Raw genomic sequence first — 22882 nt, forward strand, 5'->3', positions numbered from 1 at the left:
GTTTCAATGAAATCATTTATTAGGAAAAATTTCAGCAGTGACTCTTCCACAATAAATGGTATTCGATCTTCCAGCGAAGTCTTGTTTTTAGGAACGTCTTTAGACGAAAATTTGACCTGGAGCGGTCATATTCAGAAGGTCTGCAACAAACTCAATTCCGATATTGTCATTCTGTGGACAAATCAAGTTAACCAGATGATAGCTAAGGAATTCGTTGAACAATCTGCTCACACCCGAAGAATTATTATTTCAGAGCCATTTAGATACGACATTGCACATATAAATCAAGAGATTTATGAAAGCAATTTGAATTTCAAAAAATATCTCTCTAGACTTAGCAGTTGTACAGCACGATTCTTTGAGTGCAATAATGTTATTCGCAAAAAAAAACTACAACACTGATGGATTTTCACTAAAAAAAGTTCCAAAAACTCATATTGCCAAAGCACTAATGGACCTCATTGATAATTGGGATTTAGAAACAATCAATTTATTATCAAGTAATGATTGCTGTGTGACAGGAATCACTCTCAGGAACAGTTCAAGAACACTGATACTTATTGTTCATCAAAAACTATACCTTTTTTATAGGTAAAGTCAGGAGTGAACAGTCAATGTATTTGATGTTACTTAATATTCAATCAGCTAGGAACAAGAGTAATGAACTTTATGCATTTTTGACTAGTATAGGTGAACCTGACATTCTTTTATTAACTGAGCATTGGCTAAAAGCTGACGAACTTTTTTTCTTGGCTGATTATTTAACTTTATCAATTTACTGCAGATCTGAATTTCTTCATGGTGGTACAATGATACTTATTAAAAAATCTCTTTCTGAGAAGCTAAGATTTGAGAACATAAATTTTACAAGTTTAACTATTGAAAAATCATTTGAGATTTCAGTTATATACTGCAAGCAAATCAATATGTATATTTTATGCATTTACAGGGCTCCATCTTCTGATATAGACCTGTTTTTCAATCATTTGGAACAGGTTCTTGATCGGTTACCAATTTTCTTCTACTGTGATATTAACTGGTGACTTCAATATTAATTACAGTGAGACTTCCCATCAAACACAATATTTGAATAATCTCCTTGATTCATATAACCTAATGATGCATATTGACTCGCCAACAAGAATCTCACAGTATTCAGAATCAACTATTGATTACATCTGCTCTAATATGAATGATGATTCTATATCATGTAAAGTATTACCTTCAGGCCTTTCTGATCATGAAGCCATAATGTGTACCTTAAATATTAGCTTGGACAAGAATCAAAAGAATCATAGGTTAGGAAGAATATTTAGTAAAAGTAATTACAGTAATTTTCATAAAAAATGTTCAAACATCGACTGGGGAAAGATTCTTTCACTCCATGAAAATATTCAGTTCTCTGAGTTCCATAACTCCCTTTTATATGTCTTCAACGAATCATTTCCAATTCGAAAAATTAAAACTAAGAAGAAAAAAATTTGGATTACTAAAGGTATTAAAATATCAGAAAAAAATTTGCGTTGCTTGCATTATTTAAGAAAATATACCAAAGATGAAAGTTTTCACAACTATTTCTCCCAGTATCGAAATATTTATAGGAAAATAATTAAACAGGCTAAACAGTGCCATTATAAAAATAAAATAATCGAATCGGATAATAAAACCGTTGAAACTTGGAAAATAATTAACGAACTTAGAGGAAAATCGGCTAGAAATAATAATCTACCTATTTCACCTAATACTTTGAATAATTATTTCTGCTCAGTCGCTGGTAATATAAAAAAAAACATAACATCAAATGATGATCCCCTAGAGAATTTTGAACGATTCAAAGTAGTAGAAACCTTTGTCTTGCATGAAACGGAACTTCAAGAACTAAAACAAGTGGTAGCTATAATCAAAAATAAAAAAACAACTGGGATTGATGAAATCTCCATAAGTATTATTGAGAACCTTCCTGATGAAGCACTTGAAACACTCGTTCATCTGATAAACCAATCTTTCAACACTGGAATATTTCCGGAACAATTGAAAACGTCAGTAATAGTACCATTACATAAAGGAGGTGACCCTAATGATCCCTCTAACTATCGTCCAATCGCACTTATTCCTGCTATTGCTAAGCTCATTGAAAAATTGGTGAAAGTAAGAATCATAAACTTTCTCAACAAACATAATATCATCAGCAATTCACAATTTGGTTTCCAAAATAATAAAAATACAATCGATGCCGTTTTTAACCTACTATATGATATCTATACTGAAATCAATGAGGGTGAGGTAGTTGCGGCAGTGTTCTGTGATTTCTCCAAGGCTTTCGATTGTGTTGATCATAGAATACTGCTGCAGAAGCTGAACTATTATGGTTTTAGGGGACTTTCATACCAATGGATTGAGTCCTATTTATTAAATAGAAATCAAATTGTCAAGTCTACAGAATCTTCCTCATCAGAAACAATTAGATCTGGCGTTCCACAAGGGTCTGTCCTAGGTCCAGTTCTTTTTCTATTATATATAAATGATTTGACAAGTATACATATATCCGGTAGATTCACTTTATTCGCCGATGATACTACCATCATCTGGCACAGTCCGTCTCTCCAGAATTTAAACAAAATAATCATTGAAGATATATCCAAAATTTCCAAATGGTGTGAGTGTAATATACTTTCTTTTAATATTAAAAAAACAAATCTAATTACTTTCAAATGTACGCTTAATGATATCAATATTGGAGTAAGTAGCATTGAAAGTAAGGGATATACTAAATACTTAGGACTATTTATTGATGGTAAGCTAAAATTTGATGAACATATTTCAGCATTAAGGAAAAACATATCATCTGGGTGTTTTGCTGTTAAATTGGTAGCCAAGGAATTAGACTTGCATTCGGCAAAATTGATTTATTATTCTTTAATCGAATCCCGCTTGCGCTACGGTATTGCATTCTGGGGAAGCTGCAGTAGTTATCTCTTTAATAGTATTCTGGTTTTACAGAAACGTGCTATACGATATATGTCCAAAGCTAATTATCGCGACTCTTGCAAACCTTTATTCAAACAATTCGGAATTCTAACAGTAATGGCTTTATACATTTTTGGAACTGTTACATTAATAAAGAAACATATTGACAGATTTGGGTCACCCCAAGTTCATTACACTACTAGACAAGACAATAATATTAAACTTCCGAGACCGACTTCCACTTTATTTAAAGATTCATTCATTTACAATGGATGCAAAATATTCAATCATTTACCTGATGAAATTAAAGACATTATACCTCTTAAGCAGTTCAGAAAAGCTGTAAAAAATATTTTGGTTGTTAGACCGTATTACCACCTTGAGGAATATTTCAGTGACACGCTATCATAGTTGTACTATTCATACTCCAAAATTCTTAGTAATAGTTCATTTTTAAATATTCGTAAAGCGATATAGTGGTTTAGGTATATGATTCATAATTTCACACATTGTTATCCAGGTTGATATACATATATATATATATATATATATATATTTTCTCTCTTGTAAAAATTGACTCAGGCTTAGGACTTTATTGTGTTTTTAATGTATGTACTATGCATGTGTATGTCTGTTGGTGTGTGTGTACACACACCTTGTACTGATTTTAATATTTTATATGTATTATTTTGCACTATTTTTAAGCTTTGTAACCATGATTTATCATGTATACAATAAAGCATATTCTCTCTCTCTCTCTCTCTCTCTCTCTCTCTCTCTCTCATATTACTCAATCAAACAATTGAAAAACACTCTAGATAATTTTGGATTGATGAATGTCTATTTTTCTATGGCTTATTCTCACATCAGCTTTAATATCATTTCTTTGGGATGTGCAAGGGAATTTCCACGAGTTTTTGTTGCTCAGAAAAGATTGCCGAGACTAATTTTTAATATAGATTTTTCAAGATAGTTGTAGACCAATTTTCTTAAGAGAGGGCCTATTGACGGCACCTTCTTTATTTATCTTGAAGTGTGTCACCATCTTCACACCAATTATTCACTATTATTATTATTAGTTCCTCATCTTGTTACTACAACAGAAACAAGAGCAATGATAATTACAACTAAATTCAAATATAATCAAATAAATACAAACAACATAAATATAAAAATTGAAGATGAACCTATAGAAATAGTAACATCAGTGAAGTATTTGGGATTTCAACTTGATAATTGCTTATCATTCGACGGCCACTACTTCAAATATATTGAAAAAAAGATTGCAAAAAAATTTTATTTTTTCTCAAGAATCGCCAATAACAGATACAAAATCAATAATCCAACCCCATTTTGACTACTGTGCATCTATTTTATTCTCTTTTAAATTGAACAAAGTGCAACAAATACAAAAACTACAAAATCGAGGAATGAGAATAATATTAAAATGTAATAGGTATACACCAATTTCTACCATGCTATCTGCTCTACAGTGGCTCTCAGTATCCAAAAGATTATTCTATTGTTCCATGGTTTTCATTTATAAAATATTGAATAAAATGACCTCACCATACTTGCTATCATTAATAACTTTCAATATGGACATTCATCACATGGGGAATGTTCCTCCTGACGAAAATCAAGTAGTTTTCATAAAAGAGCACTAAAACAACGCATTTTAAACTTGTCTTTTCAATTTTTCTTTAAAATTATTTAAATACTTAAAAAAGAGGAATGAAATAATGCATTCAATATTTAAAGGGATTTGTTTCTATTTCACCATTTGGCAACATCGGTTATAGCTAATAAAGGACAATGAATCTGTTACCTGCATGAGACAAACAAAGATGACATATTTCAGAGGCGTGCTGTTCTGTTTACTTATGTTCCGAGTTCCGAGACATTCTGTGACATATGACATTTTGTGCACCTAACCTATCTTGCTCTATATAAATAAATAACAAAACAACTGTTGTTTATGTGGCTTGTGGAGGTGGTATTGAACTATAATTCATATTTTGCTTTAATTGTTGATTTATAAAGATAATTTTCCTTTTTTAAAGTAGAATATCTAGGTACGTATAAATTATTTCAACTTGATATATTATATGCAAGGCGCTGTTGCCAATATGTGAATCAGAAAAAAATCCCTTTAAAAATTAAAACCCTACATTTGAAACATCAATTTGAATACTTTTCGAAGTGAATTTGAAAAACTCATGAATTAAACTCAACTTTATTTTGTATAAATAGAACAAATGCAATAAATAGTATGAGCAGTTTATTTTTTTAAAGGTTTTGTCCGATTCAATGATTTACCTGATTCAATTAAATCTACTCTATCATTAAAGATTTTCAAGAGCAAACTGTTCCTAATTCAATAAATAAATTCAAAAGTCATTCGACTTACCCTAGCATATAAGTATACTTAATTATCTGACTTGTCTATCGTCAATAACTTGACCTGAAGACCAATAAATGAATATTGAATGATTAAATATTTTTGGTAAAATGAAAATTCACCTTATTTTTTTAACCAAATTCGTATATTTCAATTGATTCAAGTTTTGTATGTTTTAGTGGGTTTAAGCATGCAGATGTCCACACCTTCAACAAATCACAACTATTTAAACAAAGACATATTCTTACTTTGTCCGTTGATAGTCCACAGCGACTGGCCAAAATCCTGTGTGAACTTATCCAGAATAACTGAATCGAACTGCGTCACGTGGAAAGAGTGCGCCTTTTTCACTTTCCCGCTAACGTCAAATACTGATATTAGGCCATCTGCATACGCCACAGGCACCAAACCGGGTACGGTGCTGTTCCCAATGACGGTCAGGTTCATTCCCCTGTAAGTGACGTCAATGGCCGGGCTGGTGGCGTAAGTGACAGACAAGGGAACGTTCTGAGTGTACTCTCCGATGACAAAAGGGCAGCTTGGAGAATGGCGTTCATGTTCGCTGCAAGGTTCGTCGGTGCGTTCCCAACAGACGAGACAAACGGTGCAGGTGAAGCACATGGCACGGTCGTCTCCTGAAGAATTCGGCTGGTGGTAGAAGCCTGCTTGCGCCATTTGGTCGGGTAAGGCCCATCTGAAATGAAAATATGAAAATAAAATTAAATTACTTCAAGATTTAAACTCCTGTGTATGATAGATAAATAGATAGATATACAGAGTCTCCTATCTATCAACAGTCCCAAAATTTTTACCTGATTGCATATGTTTATATTTTTATTATTATATTCAATGGTAATCAACTCTGCGAAATGGTTTTGAGTTTTGTCAATATTAAGTAGTAGGTCATTTGCTGTGAGGAAATTGTTTAATACATCTGGCACATTTGTTGTCTGTGACATGACCAACTGAGAGTTCTTTTCTTTTACGATGACCGATATATCATCAGCATATAATACAATATCTTCATTAACTACATTTGGTATTTCATTTGTATACAGTATATATAATAATGGGCCAGGGATGGATCCCTATGGCACACATTTCTTTATCACAAGTGATTCTCTAAAGCAAATGGAACTTCAAACGTTCAAGCCAGTCTCTATATACCTACACAGTAGGTTTAATGGACTGACGCCTATCAGAAAACAACTACTCCCCTGGCAAATACCACGAAGGGCGTTGGATTATATCAGACAGGCGTCAGTGCAGGAATCTTCACAGAAAATGTCCTGCATATGCAATTGGCAATACAACTGAAAGAGTCGACCTTCAATTATGGAACGGGCACACTTGCAGACCGGTTTCGGGCTTATTAGCCACTCATCAGTGCAAGATAGTGACCATCATCGACTTAAAGTCAATGATATTCCACAATTGAAAATCGGAATTCTTTCAGAGCATTTCATTCCTCTTCCGAAGTTGGAGCGAACATCAAAAATGTCACTCCATCTAGTGGACGAGGTACTAACCAACTGCACATCCGTAATTTGCCCGATTCCTCTAAATAAGGAATAAAAACTTTCTTATTAGTCAATGGGCTATGCTTGAAGACTGGCAGTAAACAAATCTAAAGCAAATGGAACTTCATACGTTCAAGCCAGTCTCTATATACCTACACAGTAGGTTTAATGGACTGACGCCTATCAAAAACAACTACTCCCCTGGCAAATACCACGAAGGGCGTTGGATTATATCAGACAGGCGTCCTGCATATGCAGGACATTTTCTGTGAAGATTCCTGAAAATTGACAAAACCTTGTCAATTTTCAATTTTAGAGGAATTTTAACAGAATCAAACATAATATTGAAGAGTTTTTGAAGCAGAGGTGACAATTCTGATTTACCTCTCTATATTGTTGGTCGTAATATTATCTTTCAGTTGGTATTCTATTAAAATTGTATAGTATGAAATAGGACTGTCTGCATCTAAAATGGTATATCACTCATTTGAGGTACAGAACTCCTTTTTTGAGGTGTAGGTAATAAACAACTTTTTCATACTACATTAGTCTTATTAAAACAGGCAATAATATTCGTGTATTAATCTAAAATCTGTTAAAATAACACATAACAACATATCTCAATTCCTACATACTGAAAATAACTCACTTATAATCCATGTGGGGCCATTGCGAATACGTTTCCCTCCTCCTCCATTCGCTGGCCATCGATTTCCTGTCCGATGCATTTATTTTTTCTCCGAGCAAATCGGATAATCTCTCTTGAATCGCTGAAGCCACTCCCAATTCGGGAATGTGTTGATTTTTCGACAATAAATTTGATACTGTGCTGGCTGCAGCAGAGCGGAGATCCCCCAGAGGTAGGGTTAAACATACCGTGTTCCACTGGAATTATAATGATAATAATAACATCTACTTCTCTCATTGAAAAGTATAAAATGTCTTGAAAAATAGTACACGGTAACAAGGAAGACATCCATAGGGAGTATAGGATAATACAATTACAATCGGGCTAAAATACATCACAATAAGTAAAACAAAACTTGAAAAATACATTGGATGTGCTAGAGTGAAGAATGATTGCTCTGTGTAGCATTTTTTTGATGTGAGATATTTTTCAATGGTAATTCAGAAACTGATATACTAGGTGACTTTCTTATCGTGATGTTCAACTTATTGAATAATTACAAGTGAAAAAAATGGTTTCACGTGGAAACACTTGTTATTAACTCATCATGGACAGTCAGGATGAAGTTTACTCAATTTCTTACATGCCTTCAGAATATTGGAATCTGTGGAAAAATATTTTCTTCTAGTTTGTATTTTTGATACTTCAGAATTTTTTTCCTTTTTCTTTGAAAATTTACCAATTTCTTCATACAATTGAATAATTGAAATGCCAAAAAGGGTTTATTCTAAATATCAATCAATCAATCAATCAATCAATATATGCTTTATTGTGGGAAGATTAGTATCTTATTGACAAAGTCTTGTAAAAATATTAAATGAATGTCATAAAATAAAAAAATACAATACATGCTGTTTGTTTTCTATGTACTGGTTATCTAAATCTAAATCGTCTAGTGTACATTTGAAAGTAACTAGTTTTGTTTTGTTGAGGTTGAGGCACAAGGAGTTCGCGTTACACCAGGTTTGAATTTGTTGAGTATCTATTTTTATCATATTTGATAGCTGATTAATTTCTTTACTACTCCATATAATAGTGGTATAGTCGGCAAATACAGTAAATTTTCCTGCGATGTTAATGGTTATTAGGTCATTTAAGTATATTAAAAACAACATTGGTCCTAAAACAGACCCCTGAGGTAGTCCATGTTTTATGTCACTGAGATCAAACTGTCCACTTGATGTTTTCGCCACCTGATGACGTCCTGTCAAATAAGAACCAAATCAGGTCAACTTTGTTCCTCTTATCCCATAATGGCTGAGCTTCCACAGCAGTGTCTTATGATCAATGCAATCGAAAGCTTTCGAGAAATCACAAAACACTGCTGCAACAGACTTGCCATCATTTATTCTAGAGTATGCATTTTCTTGAAAGGAGAAAATTGCATCTGTGGTATTTTTCGAACTTTGAAAGCCGAATTGAAGGCTAGATAGCACATTGTTTATCGATAAGATGGACATTAAGTCTTTTTTTCAATAACCTTTCAATAATTTTTGAAAGTGTCGATAATAAAGAAATGGGCCTGAAATTTGAGGGGTCTTCCATAAGTTCATAATTTTGGTGATGATTATAATTATCCAAATTTAAGAGACTGAACCATTCTGCCATTCAAAATGAAGTATAATTCAATTGTAATTTGATATTTTTGTATTTATCATTAAGCACTTACTGTTTGTTATCTCCTAATCTATTTTATAGTTGTTCTCAGAGTCAATTTTGAACTAAGATTGAGTTTTTATGATCAAAAATGTATGATAATAGAATCATTAGTGATACTGAAACTTGCCATAAAATATTATCTTCAGGCTGTTAATTTCTCAAAAATTAGGAGGATTCTAAAATTTGTTATAGATTGTGTACTTTCTAATGCGGTGATATTTTTCAAACAACTACTGTCATCTCTAGGCCAGGCCTTGCATATAATAATTTAGATACACCAAAATAAAATAAAAAAATTATTTTGGTTTCTGGACTTCCAAAAACCAGAATTGCAAACTCAATGTGCGTTTCACCAACCAAGTTGGCATCATCAGAAGATAAATTAGACTAATACTTAATTTTAATTCTGGCATAAAATTAGCAAGAGATTTTCTATGAAAGTTCATGCTAATCTTCAACAGATATAGTAATACAACAATAAACAATGGTCTGTTTGAAACAGGACCTTTGTCACTGTTCATAGTTGTCATACCACACTTTGTTATTTCCAAGCTTAAAAAGCATCCAAAAGTCTAGTGTCATGTTCCGATTTCAACAATTTCAATCTTAGACAAATCTCTGTACCGTGTTGAGCCTTGCTACACTTTTCTGGTCTCAGAAATCGGATATATGCACTATGGCCTTCGAAACGAATTTCATTACCTCTTTTAGTTTGACCAATATAGTGTTTGACACAGTTCTCACAGCTTATTTCATATAACTCTAATTCTTGCGCGATCTAATCCATTATTGTATTGAACAACAATGAATCCAGAATCAGTTTTTTTTTAAGTCAAAGATTTACGATCTACTATATTAGAAAGATACCTATTACTTTCAGCTATTTCCCTGATTGAGAAGGAAATGTAGTTCACCTTTAAAATTTAGCACCATGAATGGAAATAGGGAGTACATTCGCTATTTTTTATAAACAAAAAAACTTCATCAGTGTTATAAAATATAATATACGAAGTAATTTCATTTGACATAATATGACAACACATATGACTCAATTAATCAATATCAGTGATAATGAGCCAATTGGAAACTGTATCCCACTTTATATTACCTTTTCTGAGTATTTCCTCCAATTAATTACATTTCTTATTTCAAATAGTTCGGATAGAAATAGTTTTTATTTGGTACTCACTTTTTGGGCCTTGATACCCTTTTTATGATGCTGCTGGGCATTCGAAATGACGTCTGTTAGTTCATTTATTATATGATCAACGCCACTAACATGACCAAACAAGCTTTCCTTTAGAATGATTGCCTGAAACAAAAAAAGCAGATGGAAACACTATATTTGTTTCTTCGAGAATATAGAATGGTACAGAAGAGAAATAGAAGCACTGGATGTAACTAATGATAATGAAGTTAAAAATGATGAAGTTATGTATTAGCTGATTTTTGCAAGCATTTTTGTATACAAAATGGGGATAAAAAAACTATTTCTAGATCACAGGCCACTTGTCATATAACCAGTAATAAAAATTAATAACTTGATAATCAAGTTTATATTCCGAGTCATAAAACATAACGTAATGTAAAAATAATTCAAATGCTGAATTTACAAACAAGTGCAGTTTTTTGAATCCCAACATTTGACAGGCACAGCATTACTATTATTCCTAGTCTGATAGGAATCAAGGTTCGACTGTTTTCATAAAATTATGTGAAGTGTGTCGTGGAAACTTTCACTTTTTATAATCAGAAATCTTTTAGGAGGTATAATGAATATTTCAGAAAAAATAAGAAGACATTTATAAAAGGAAGATTATATTTTTACTTCCTGGCCATTTATATGCGCTCAAAAAACATTTTATTGTGAAATTTTTACTAAATAGTTTTACAAAAACGCAATACGTGTTTTGCCATAAAATGGCTTCTTCGGGCATGTTTTCAAACGTACGAGGAAGCCAAAAACAACACTGTAATCATGCCTTAGCCCCCTGCTAACTTTTTTCCGTTCCCAAGATTGAAGAGATCCGTGGAAGGACGATGTACTGACACTTATCAATAAGACAATTATAACAATTAAATAACATAATTTAGACAAAAACCTCTTGGTATAAAGTGAAAGGAAATATATGAAGTGAGGCTTACTTGAAAATATACTATATGTTGAAAAATATTTTCATTCTAGTTGCTATTTCTATTTATCCATGGTATCTTTTTAACCAATCTTTGGGTTTTCATACTGAGAAATTTTCAAAGAGACAATACACCATATCAGTAAATGTCTATGTATTATTATTGTTATATTCGGGCTCAAAAAACTGCCATTGAGAGAGTTAAATTATTGAAATATAGATTTCTTTTAGATTTTCAGAATAGTCCTGATTGAACTCTCGTCAAACTGCCAAAAGATGTGGATATTGAATTAAAAAAAAAATCAATGGACGTTTATTCTTTCAGACATAGTTTTCCCTGTTTGACCAATATGAAGTTAGGGACAAAAAACACAAGTCAACTTATACACTCCTGATACAGATCGAAAAACTATTTGTATGCTCTTTCATTCTTCTGGAGGAAGTTCTCTCTTGTGGAACAATATGGAGTTTGGAACAAACACAACAAATCAATATACTCCTAATTCAGTTCAGAAGTATATTGATTCAAGGGCATCTGTAAATCAGCTATATTTGACGAACACGCAAGGCTTTTTCACCATTGATTGAGGTGAATTTTTGTTTGAGCTTTTCTGTTTGCTGATTTGCTCAGGGCGAGCTTGGTTTCTTAAATGATTCAGATTCTGCTACTGTTGCTCAAGAATTTGGTTGAAAATCGATTCGATTCCAAGATATTCTGTCTCTAGATCTGTTTACAGGGAGAATAGTTGGGGTCGTTGAGAAAATTTTCATTTTGTCTGTAGGCTCAGAATCGAAATCTTGGTAACTTCAAGAATGAGTGAATGATTTATCAATTTTTAACATATCACTATGAGTTACACTGAAGAATATTATAACATGGCATAATGTAATACGTAATCAACCTGAAAAAACTAATACAAAAGTGGCTGAAAATACATTAGTATCACGAATATAACCAGACAACGGGTTTCAATGTCCTTCAGATTATGTGAAGTTTATTGTATTTATTCAGATCCTTATATAACAAAATTTTCAAAGAGTTAGACCAATTTCATTTGACAAGTGAAAACTGTCATTTTGTCTGGTCATGTAATTATTGTAGAATGCTTTTATGCAATGTATACTTCATAGTAAATAAAGGGTCCTCTCTCGCTCGATCTATTATAATGAGGGCAATTGGGGTCGTTAGGTCCTTCATTTCCTCTGTAGACTCAGAGTCAGAATCTTGGTTACTTCATGGTCCATAAGAAGTCCTACGAGTAACTAGACTCAACAGGCGGTAATAATCAAGGTAATTACTTATATAAGATTCACATAAGTACTTTGAAAAAAATGTTTGGTAATGGTATTTCACCTATACGTTTATGAGAAAATGTAGCATTTTATTAGATTACAAACAATAGTATGAACTTTAAATTGATATATCTAACTGATAAAAAAGTAGCTGTTAACTATACAACATAGCTTTTTTATCAAGTAACAGGATTACATAATCATTTAATCTTTCAGATAAAAAGTAAAAATGAATGATAATGACAGGAAGGAAACTGTTGATTTTTCCAAAAAACATTAAATGAATATAGTAGGAATAAATGTTAATTATATAAAAAACAAATTAGAAAGTGTTTATAATAAATTTATCTTAATACGATGTATGAAATATATGTATTGATGATATAGTTTTCAACAGGGGATATTTTTTAAATTTTGCTTGAATCATAGTTTGCTGAATTTGTTTGGCAAATCATTATGTAGTGTGAAACCACTCCAATAAACTGATTGTTCATCTAAAATTTGAAACTCAAATTTACGTGTTTCAACTTTTTTTGCCAGATAAGGTAAGGTGCAAAGGTGAAGTTTCCACAACATTGATATGTCTGATACGGTTTTTACTTTTCGCCTTAGAAGCTGCACCTCAAATTGATATCAAATAATTCAGTTATGAATGAACCAGAGAGAAATACTTAAATACATTGTATTCATTTCAGTAATAGGATATTTCTAATTTTGGGTATTGAAGATATTCAGTTGTGGAAAATTTAAGATAAACATGAATGATTTTTCTTAATTTAATGATAATTTCCTCAAAATCATAAAGTATACTACTTTTCATTTCTTTAAATTATTTCTGGAATTTATGAATGATGTATCATTAGCAAACAAATCAATTTTTTCTACTAAATTCAAGTCAGTCATTGAATTCATATATAAGAAAAAGTTTTGGTCCAAGGATAGATCCTTGTGGAACTTCACATTGTCAGTTTTCCTTGACCCACTTATTTCCCCACACATACAAACTGGTCTCCATTACATAAGTAATGTTGAGAATTTTTGATACCCACATAATATAAAGTATTCGAAATAATTTTATGATCTTCCATATCAAATACTTTTGTGAAGTCTAATAAGAGCAATGTACATTTCTTATTTGTGAAAACAGAATTGGAATTTTGTAAGAGCATCTAAAACAGCAGATTCTGTTTGTGAAACTCATATGAACCTTTATAAAATAATTCCGACTCATCAACATATTCAAACAATTCTAAATGGCCCATTAAAGGAGCTAATTCTTATTCAAAAGTTCTATTAATTTTAATACTCATGTAGTCAAACCCAAGATCTTCTTTCTAATTCTATTGATCGATTCTAGGATCTACATTTATGAAATAATCACTGAATTTCTCATATAAATATGTCACAACAATTTTCAATTTCATCTCTATTTATTGAAATGTACCTAATTTACATTATCATCAGTTTGTTTCACAAAATTCCACTAATGAAATTCCAAGCAAACTTTTATGGGTCAACTTACAAATCTGAAAGATTTTGTAATAAAGGATGATCATAAACCTTAAAAAAATTGATTTGTTTCCTTAAGAATAAACTTAGGCATGTCTGAAACTGTATAATTTTTTTCCTAACCCAAGCAGTTTAGGTGGGGCAACAATAACATTACTGTGCATATACAAATACTTTGAAAAACATTTTTACCTCAGAGAGGGGTAGTTCTAATTTCACTTCCTCTTTGCTATCACTAACTGTCTTTTGGAGAACACTGTCTAGGAGTAAAACACCATTATAGTCTGATCTCACACACCAGGGCTTGCCCATCAGTAAATAACACTCTGTCCAATGAAGGGATGTACTTACACTTGACCTGGGTCAGATTTTGGGGCTGAAAATATCAAAAAGGGTTGGACGTTTATTATCACAAATTGATATAATCATCTTTATTATACCTGAGAGATGACTCGATTGGAGAATCACACCAGAATTTACATCAAGCACTTTCACCACTCCACTGTGTGTACTTATAAGAATAACATTAAGGTAAGGATGGTAAATTATTTCTTTCACATCTGTATCCACATTTAAATATCCATCTTCGTTTAAAATCCACTGTTCCTCAGCCATTTTGCTAAATACATCTTGCGCCATGAAAGAAAGGCAACATGTCAACTGTCAAAATTAAAAAGTATGACCAGATTGAGACGGTTATGTTGGCTACTCTGTAGTGAATTAATTTTTCACTGAGAGTTGACAGTTATTCAAGTTTATTGAAACATTTTAAAGCACGAAAGCAGTGGTTCTATTATTTATAAAAACAATGGTGTAGAAATAGTAGCTAATTCCTATTTTTTTACTGGGTTCCTCACTCATAAACATTTTTGGTAACAAGATTTCTTGAAAATTATAAATTTTGTTTAGTTTTCACGTGGCATCTCGCGGTCAAAAAAAAAAACTACAATGTATCCTATAGATTTCTTTTCCGTTTTATAACTTAAATGAAAACTATGAGAGATGGCAGAATATACTGAAATGAAGAGCATATATTGTTATACAAAAATTGTACTGAAAGTCTTAGATTATTAAAAATGCTGGCAGATTTCACGCCCGTATTCTTTTCATTCTTTAATATCTTAGTAGACATTTTTTTTACTTTCACATTTGTGCAAATTTAGAATATTCTAGCGACACTTTAAAGTTAATAGATACAACTTAACGACGGACAAAAAATATTCCGATCTTATAACTTTGATCATTACATATGAGATGACGTAACCAGCCGTTCCATTTGAAGATAATAGTTCTCTCATAGTATTTAGTATTATCTTTATACTGGTAATAGTTACTTATTTTTTAGTACTTCTATCTAAGTACATATAGGTACATAAAAACGTATAAAGAACGAAAGAAATGTATTCGCTCATTCAACAACTACATGGTATCGAAAATGTTAATTTATACCTAATATAAGTATTTATCCAAAGTGGATACAATAAAAAAAGTAAGTACACAAATTGAACTGTGTATTTTTGTACACAGAATAAGTAATCCAGTGACGTCGTAAAAGACATTCGGAAGGGTTGCACCATTCACAAATAGTTAATCAACAATCTGCATGTAACTTAACCCAGAGTTTCATATGAAGATTACTGCGGAAAAATCAATACCTTTCACATTTACAGAGTTAGAAGGAAGTATAAAAAAAATAACTGCCCCGGGAAAACAGCTAAAGGACAAGGCTGGAAAATAAATAAAACATATGTCATATCTACTATAAACCTGAAATAAATAAATAAATAGACATATCTAGCAGAAAATGAATTAATTGGTACGTCACCTAGTGGGACAGTAAGGAGAATAAAATAATCAAATAGGAGGTATCCACGGAAACAACATGGTAGAGTCATTGTCTATAGACAATGGTAGAGTACCTGAAATATAAAACATTGTTATGCACAGTTAATGAAATGAATAGAAGAATTCCTGAAACGAGTAGTAGGGTCTCTCAGAAAAAAAAATACAGTTTTTCTGAACTGACTTTCACTCAAGTTTACCAGTCAGTTCGACTCCACAATCAATAATGCTATGACCGTGAGTTTTTTGTAACTTGTGAAAATTTCCCTGCATGACTCACGGGGTCTGATTTTATATATGAACCTAATGGCCTTTTTTTGTAAAATGAACATTTCCTTGAGAAGTGTTGAGCCACACATTTCCCTGAAAGGTATTCCATAACGTAGTTGAGAATCTAAAAGAGCATAATATGCCATTTTGGCAGAAGCTGGTCCTAGTTTATTAGAAAGTACTCTCACTGCATAGCAACCAGAAGAGATCTTGCTTCTAAGTTGTTTAACATGATCATCCAATTTGAGATGATCATGTTAAACACACGTAGCACACGTAGCATGAGCACACGTAGGAATTTAGTACAATATTGTATTGTATTAATATATCTTAATTTCCTATTATATATTTGCCAAACACAGGTTCACTAATCGAGCAGCTGAAGGATAATAATAATTTTAACGCTTCAAATCTTACAAAAATATATTACATAGGTATACACAACCTCACAAAAATATATTACATATACACAACCTCACAAAAGTAAATCAAAAAATGTATCCATTAATCAACAAGTAAAGCGCCGTATGGGCTGCCATGTATCCGGTAATGATGAAACCAATCGTCCACAAAATCGCCCTTACTGGCTGACGAACCACGAACATGGCGTAGAAAAACGTATGAAGCACCCTGGAGACTAGAAAGATTGCTAGCAGGAGATTGACTACCCAAAGAGGCGGTCTGACAGATAAGTAAGCCAGGCTCATGAACAGGAACATGATGATGTTTTCCAGATCGTTCATTAGGGCCCTGAAAAAAAAATTGTCAGAATGATTTCCATTTCATATTCGATAGGTCAAGCAAAATAAGAACCGAGGCTTATAATGAAAAGTTCACGAACCCATTTAATATAACTATAGGTAGGACGGAAGCTGGTCGGTTTGACGTGAGTGCTTTGTTCCACTCAAACGACCGCTGTGTGAATCGGTGGTTCAAGCCGCAGGCCGGACGATCGATTTTCACTTGCTATTGTTCAACCCTTGTTAGGAATTACACGTTAAAAGGTAAGATCTCGTTAGTTAGGACACATCAGAACTGCTTCAACAGATAGCGTATACAACTTGTCAAATCTAGGAAACTTGAGAATTTTCGCAACCTTCACCTTCCTTGACAAAGTACGCATTAGGATGAAAGATAATGGAAATTAGAAATTAGCGCTCGTCAAGAAGTACAATTTCGCATCGTGTACTGCCGATGTATACACTGAAAGATTATTAATACAACTGAGCGCTTTCACTAATTTAGAAAGCTCTTCCTATATTTTACAAACTGTAGTTTATTGTTTAAAAATACTACTCCTTTTTTAATCTTACAGAAAATTGTGGTAGAAAATTATCGTTATTGTGACAAGCAAATTTTTATCAAATCTAAAAAATTCCATCTTTTGTTTGTCACTGCGTTTTTTTTTCTCATAGTTCCACAATATTGAATTTATAGAAAAAATTGTTTTTTATTTCAAGATTTGAAAATATTCTACATATTCCATTGACGTAGTTACCTAATCTATTTCAATACTCAGTTGCCTAGTTCATCATTCTATTTCCTTCTAACAGTCTACTGCACTGGCTCTAGTGCGATTATAAGCCTATTTTTTCAACCTATAAGCAAGTTCTAACCTACCTTCTCACCCTCTCTACCTTTTCATTTGGCGCGGTATCGCCTCTCTGCCACACAGCATCCTCCTCGCTTATGAATGACTGAAATGAATATAGTAATAGTTATAGAATATAGAATATTACTTGTATAATAAATATTCACATATTTAAAAGTAAGAAGCATATATCAAGATGTACCGAAATGTTTAAGCTATTGGCAACACCGTAAGTTGTACATGAGTATGGAGAATTACGGCGATGCCAATTTGCAAGTAATTTCTGCATTGGCGAATATTTTCATCGACTTACAATAAAAGTGCAGTTATGTTATTGAAAATTGGAACAATGTTGTTGCATAGTTTGACAGAGTGTGAACGAATGAATTGAATCTTCTATGCTAGTATTAGACATGTCATTTAACGTTTCTTGGATAATATGTTATGACATGCGACATTTAATGAGATGACTGTCATGACTCAGAAGTGTCAGACGATATACATGCAACTTTTTGGTGGTTTGGGGTTTACGTTTATGTATATTTCAAATGAACTATCACTAGATACCTCTTTCCATTCAATATTTTCAAGGAAGTAGGTCTTTGAGCAGAACGTAAAACGGGGCGAAACAACTTTTGCTAGAAAGTTATTCACTGCAATTTTTTACACGATTCTGTGAGTTTTTTCTGAAATCTGTCGTTTTTACCAAACTTCCTACAGTACAGTAGTAGTAGTAGTAGTAGTACAGTATTGTAATGTACTTCTTTTTAATCATTGTTAATATTTTTCAATTGTGATAGGTTTAGATTTTTTCCTTAGGTATTTCATATTATGTTATTCGATGAAATATAAAATATACATTATCATCAGTTTAATCAGTTCATCGCACTGCACGGTCCCAGAGATCATTTCTTTTTAGTGCTGTGAAACTCTACAATTCATTGCCTGAACAATTGAAGATATTCAATATTAGGAAATTCAAATACAAGTTATATCTTTACCAACTCTCTTCAGGAGATACCACAAATTAATATTTTATTTATTTTTCTCTTTTCGCGGTACTATAACTGTTAGTTTGAAGGTGATTAACAATGTGAAATTGAAACAACTGAGCCTTCAGAAGTAAAAGCGTGGGTATCGAACATTTTGTATCAATCGATGAGGAGATCGACTTTCAAAGCAAGAAATTACTTGCTTTCCACATACATTTTTATCTGAAAACCTACTTTTTGAAATTGGCAAAAATCGGGTAGGTTTTCAGACACATACTTGTGGGTAATTTGAAGGTTTATCATCGGCAACACTGTGTTGATATCTGTCTTCTGTCTTTTACACCTACCTTTGTTGTCATTCTGTGGTATACAATCAATAAAATAGTACCCATCATTTTCAGTACTAAAAGTGACACGCATAGCAAATAACTGCAAAAGGCTGGATTGGCAAGAGAGTAAACGTTCACGAAAATCTGAAAGTCGCCAACATTTGCAGACATGATGACAGTGGTGTATTTGACGCACTTTCACCTGAACTTATAATAAAATGTTCGGAATCAGCTTAAATGAATAACCTCGTCGGATATACTGACTCGTTCGCGCGTAACTTTGAAACTGCAACATCAAGCTAAGCAATTATCAAGGAGTATAGGTTGAAGGCCGACAAACATATGCCAGAGCCAGATGACTTCATTAGTATCTCAAATAAATAATTCGAAAACTAGCTGAAACGAGGCCGTTTACCCAAATATCTACGAGCAGTTAATGAAACTATTTAATTGACCCAATCAAATAAAAACAGCTCTCCGGCGCGGACTTCATGATATAATAGAAATTCCAGTGATATTCAGTGTAGGAGATATATTTTGGGAATCGATTCAATGACGAAACCTGACGTTGATTTTCAAAAAAGTTGAATGGTGTGTGAAAGGAGAGATACATATTCAGGCCAGATCAATAAATAAGTAGATTGAATATAGGCTACACATATACCTAGTATGTATGTAATTACAGATGTATGTATACGTGGGGGTGTTCAAAAAATAAGATGAATGTTCAAATTTCGCGGGCTACATACATTCGATTAGTTTTTTATGTTGGTGGTGAACTCGAAAACTCGTTTGAGAACATATGTTCATAGTTTCAGCTGTTGGGCATATTTAGTTTGTTAGTGATAGGCCATAGAAGTTATAAATATCACTGTATATTTTTTGACAAACTGTATCAGTTTACTTGCGAATGGTTTAACAAACCGGTCGTAACAAATAAATTTCAGCAACAAAATTAAGAGATGAGGGGCCAAATACATCGAGAGTTTCTGCAGCCACAGAATGAAATATAGTTATTTCCAATATTTCGATACTTTTGCTGTTTTGCTTTCTCACTAGTTATGGCAGGAGCATCTGCATTTTTGGATGTTTCAAGTGAATGAGACGGAACTAGTGTGTCACATTTCAAGTATTACTTCCGAAATCTTTGAACTTATCAAGTCATCGAATCGATTCACTGATCGAAGTGAACATCATTTAGTAATTATTGTAAAATGACATTGGACTTTACTTCGGGGCAAAAAAACTGGAACTTGTTTTAATATTTATTTTGAAACTTGAAACGTTGTCCTTGTCTCATTTTAAAAGTTTACTTTTGTGTAGACTACGTATCTGTTGAATACAGGGTGTTTTCTAATTACGGTAGAAAACTTCAGAGGGTGAATCATTAGGTTATTTCAAGAAAAAAAGTTCCTATGAACATATGTTTGGAGTTGTTTCGTTTCTGAGATACAGGGCGTTGAAATTAAAAAAAAACCGTATTTATAAAATATCATAAATATCCTTACACGGATTTGGTTGAACTTTGCTACAGTTATTTGAAGTAATAAGGCGCTTATTTAGCCCGATCTTGATTGAAATTATTAAATGAGCAAAATGTCCACCTTCTGATACAATACAAGTCATTCATATCTAGTACAGGAGTTTCATAAATAAGAGCCTTCAGATGAACCCATAAATAGAAATTTAGAGGATTCATATCAGGACTGCGAGCTGGCCAATTTTGAGGTCCTGCAAATCCATTCCAGCGATTAGGGTGGGTGATGTCAAGATGCTGACAAGCAAGAATACCAAAATGAGCTGGAGCCCCGTCGTGCATAAACGTGTTGCCTTTTACAAGTACCGGCCCTTCTAACAATATGGATTCACCTGTTAATCTTGCTGGTAGAAAGAAATGTGCCAATTATGTAGTCACCAATCATTACTATCCAAACTTTCACCAAGAATTGTTGCTGAAACCAATCCTGTCAGACCTATTATTGCATCTATTGGTTCTCCTACAGAGAAACTTACCTCGTTTCTTACAGACATTTTCTCTCCTACAGACATTTTAACCAAAGCCTATGAATTTGACAATATATATTTTATCAAAGATTCTTTTGATGTTTTCTCAAAATTCAATAACATTGAACTTCTTGATTATCAAGAGTTTACACTTGAGGAAGCTATTATATAGTGAAACACGTGTTGTGGTTTTTGTAAAACCCTTTATAGTGAAAATCATATAATAAATTGTATTAATTAGTTTTATTATAGATTTTCATCGAGTATCAGCCATTTCTATTCAATTAGGAAAGAAATGAGAATATGACAGGAGCAAAATGCAGAGATCATTGTTGTCCACTTTTCTAAAAAGAGAACATAATGCAATTCCAACAATTTACATATATTTCACTCTTTTATATATTCATAAACACAAAACTATTTACGGTGCCCAAGGTATGGGACATGACTATCCTACTAGGTCGAGAGATTTACTTAAGAGATCCAGACATAACTGGTTTATGTCGGACAAAAATTCTTTGAGATAGGATTCATTGATGATATTACCAACATAAATGAAAACTTGAATCCCGGTAGTTTCAAAATTTAAATTGAATCGGATTTGTTGGAGCACTGTTACTATTTTTTAACGAGTTTTTGAATGTGTTCCCTCTATTTCAATAAAATATTTCATCATTTTCAATTTTAATGTGTTTGATATGTCTTTTTTTATGTAATTTGTGTGTAATCTAAGTCTATGTATATATGCATGTCTATATAGGTACCTCATCTGGAAGTTTATGTGATACAATCTAGAAATTTTAAATTATGTTGATTGTTTCAATTACAATTCTGACTTTCTACAAATCTACAAATGCTACGAAAAGTGATGAATAAATATCTAAATATCTATTTAATTACACAAAAAAACATCCACAAAATCATAATTAAACAACACATTATACATTTCATTTTGTATAAATGAATACCATTATAATTATATATTTTAAGACAATGTATTAGTTTCATAAATGTGACTAGGTCTAAAGTGAGTGGGTCTATTCGACCCTCCACCGCAACCCATAAGGGTTTATTGTGGCTATAAATGTGACTACTCTGTCTTCAAAAATATTTTTTTTGATGCCGTTGATACCAAAAAACAAATTCACGCTTCGCCAACTAATACTGTAACTTTAATATTTTCTGTTGCAACTAGTTGAAGTTTTACTGAACCTTCATTTCGTCATGAAATTGCACAATTCATGAGAGATGAACATTTCTATTATGTATGTATCTCTTTTAGAGTATTGGTACATGGAATGTTTCTTCCACACTTGGGGCTTTGTTCACAAGATGGAGCTGTTAGTAGTTAACAATCTTTCTCTTAGGCAAAGGTTTCATGTATGCAGTTGAGTCGCATTGAAATCAATCGAGACCCAACCAGTTTGCTGTTTGGGTCAGATCTTTCCTGCACTGATTAGAGATAATAATTTGAAACCGGTCTGTAGGTGATCTTTTCGAATAACTTCAGCGTGGTTCTGCTGCTGGATGAATGAGAAACATCTGCAAAACAAACTTTTGTGAGGTATTTATGTTTGAAAGATATAATTCAATATCCAACATGGTACTGGCCGGGAAGTAGTTGTTTACCGGCAGCAGGCATTTACCAGAAACCAGAACCTACGGGGTGGGTAGTTGGGAGGGAT

At 32.6% G+C, this 22882-nt stretch overlaps 2 protein-coding genes across 2 annotated transcripts in view; both read right to left on the reverse strand.

The window, feature by feature from the left end:
* Nucleotides 1-14830, reverse strand: part of Bruce (BIR repeat containing ubiquitin-conjugating enzyme) — an 86417-nt gene extending 71587 nt beyond the window's left edge. The window contains 6 exon segments of the mRNA XM_074179653.1: nt 5617-6062; nt 7538-7773; nt 10425-10547; nt 14362-14466; nt 14468-14544; nt 14610-14830. Of these exon segments, the coding sequence (XP_074035754.1) occupies nt 5617-6062; nt 7538-7773; nt 10425-10547; nt 14362-14466; nt 14468-14544; nt 14610-14808 (1186 nt within the window). The 5' untranslated portion in view covers nt 14809-14830.
* Nucleotides 14831-16686: 1856 nt separating this feature from the next.
* On the reverse strand, nt 16687-19496 carry LOC111506563 (prostaglandin E synthase). The gene is made up of 3 exons (XM_023161676.2): nt 19212-19496; nt 17902-17978; nt 16687-17031 (listed from the first exon to the last, which is right to left on the reverse strand). Exons 1-3 carry the CDS (start codon nt 19362-19364, stop codon nt 16770-16772), a joined length of 492 nt encoding a protein of 163 aa, XP_023017444.1. The 5' UTR covers nt 19365-19496; the 3' UTR covers nt 16687-16769.
* Between the last annotated feature and the right edge of the window lie 3386 nt (nt 19497-22882).

This window comes from Leptinotarsa decemlineata, unplaced genomic scaffold, assembly GCF_025532065.1.
Source record: "Leptinotarsa decemlineata unplaced genomic scaffold, Ldec_3_MD MMD2_tig00026282_RagTag_RagTag, whole genome shotgun sequence".
Taxonomy (NCBI): Eukaryota; Metazoa; Arthropoda; class Insecta; order Coleoptera; family Chrysomelidae; genus Leptinotarsa; species Leptinotarsa decemlineata.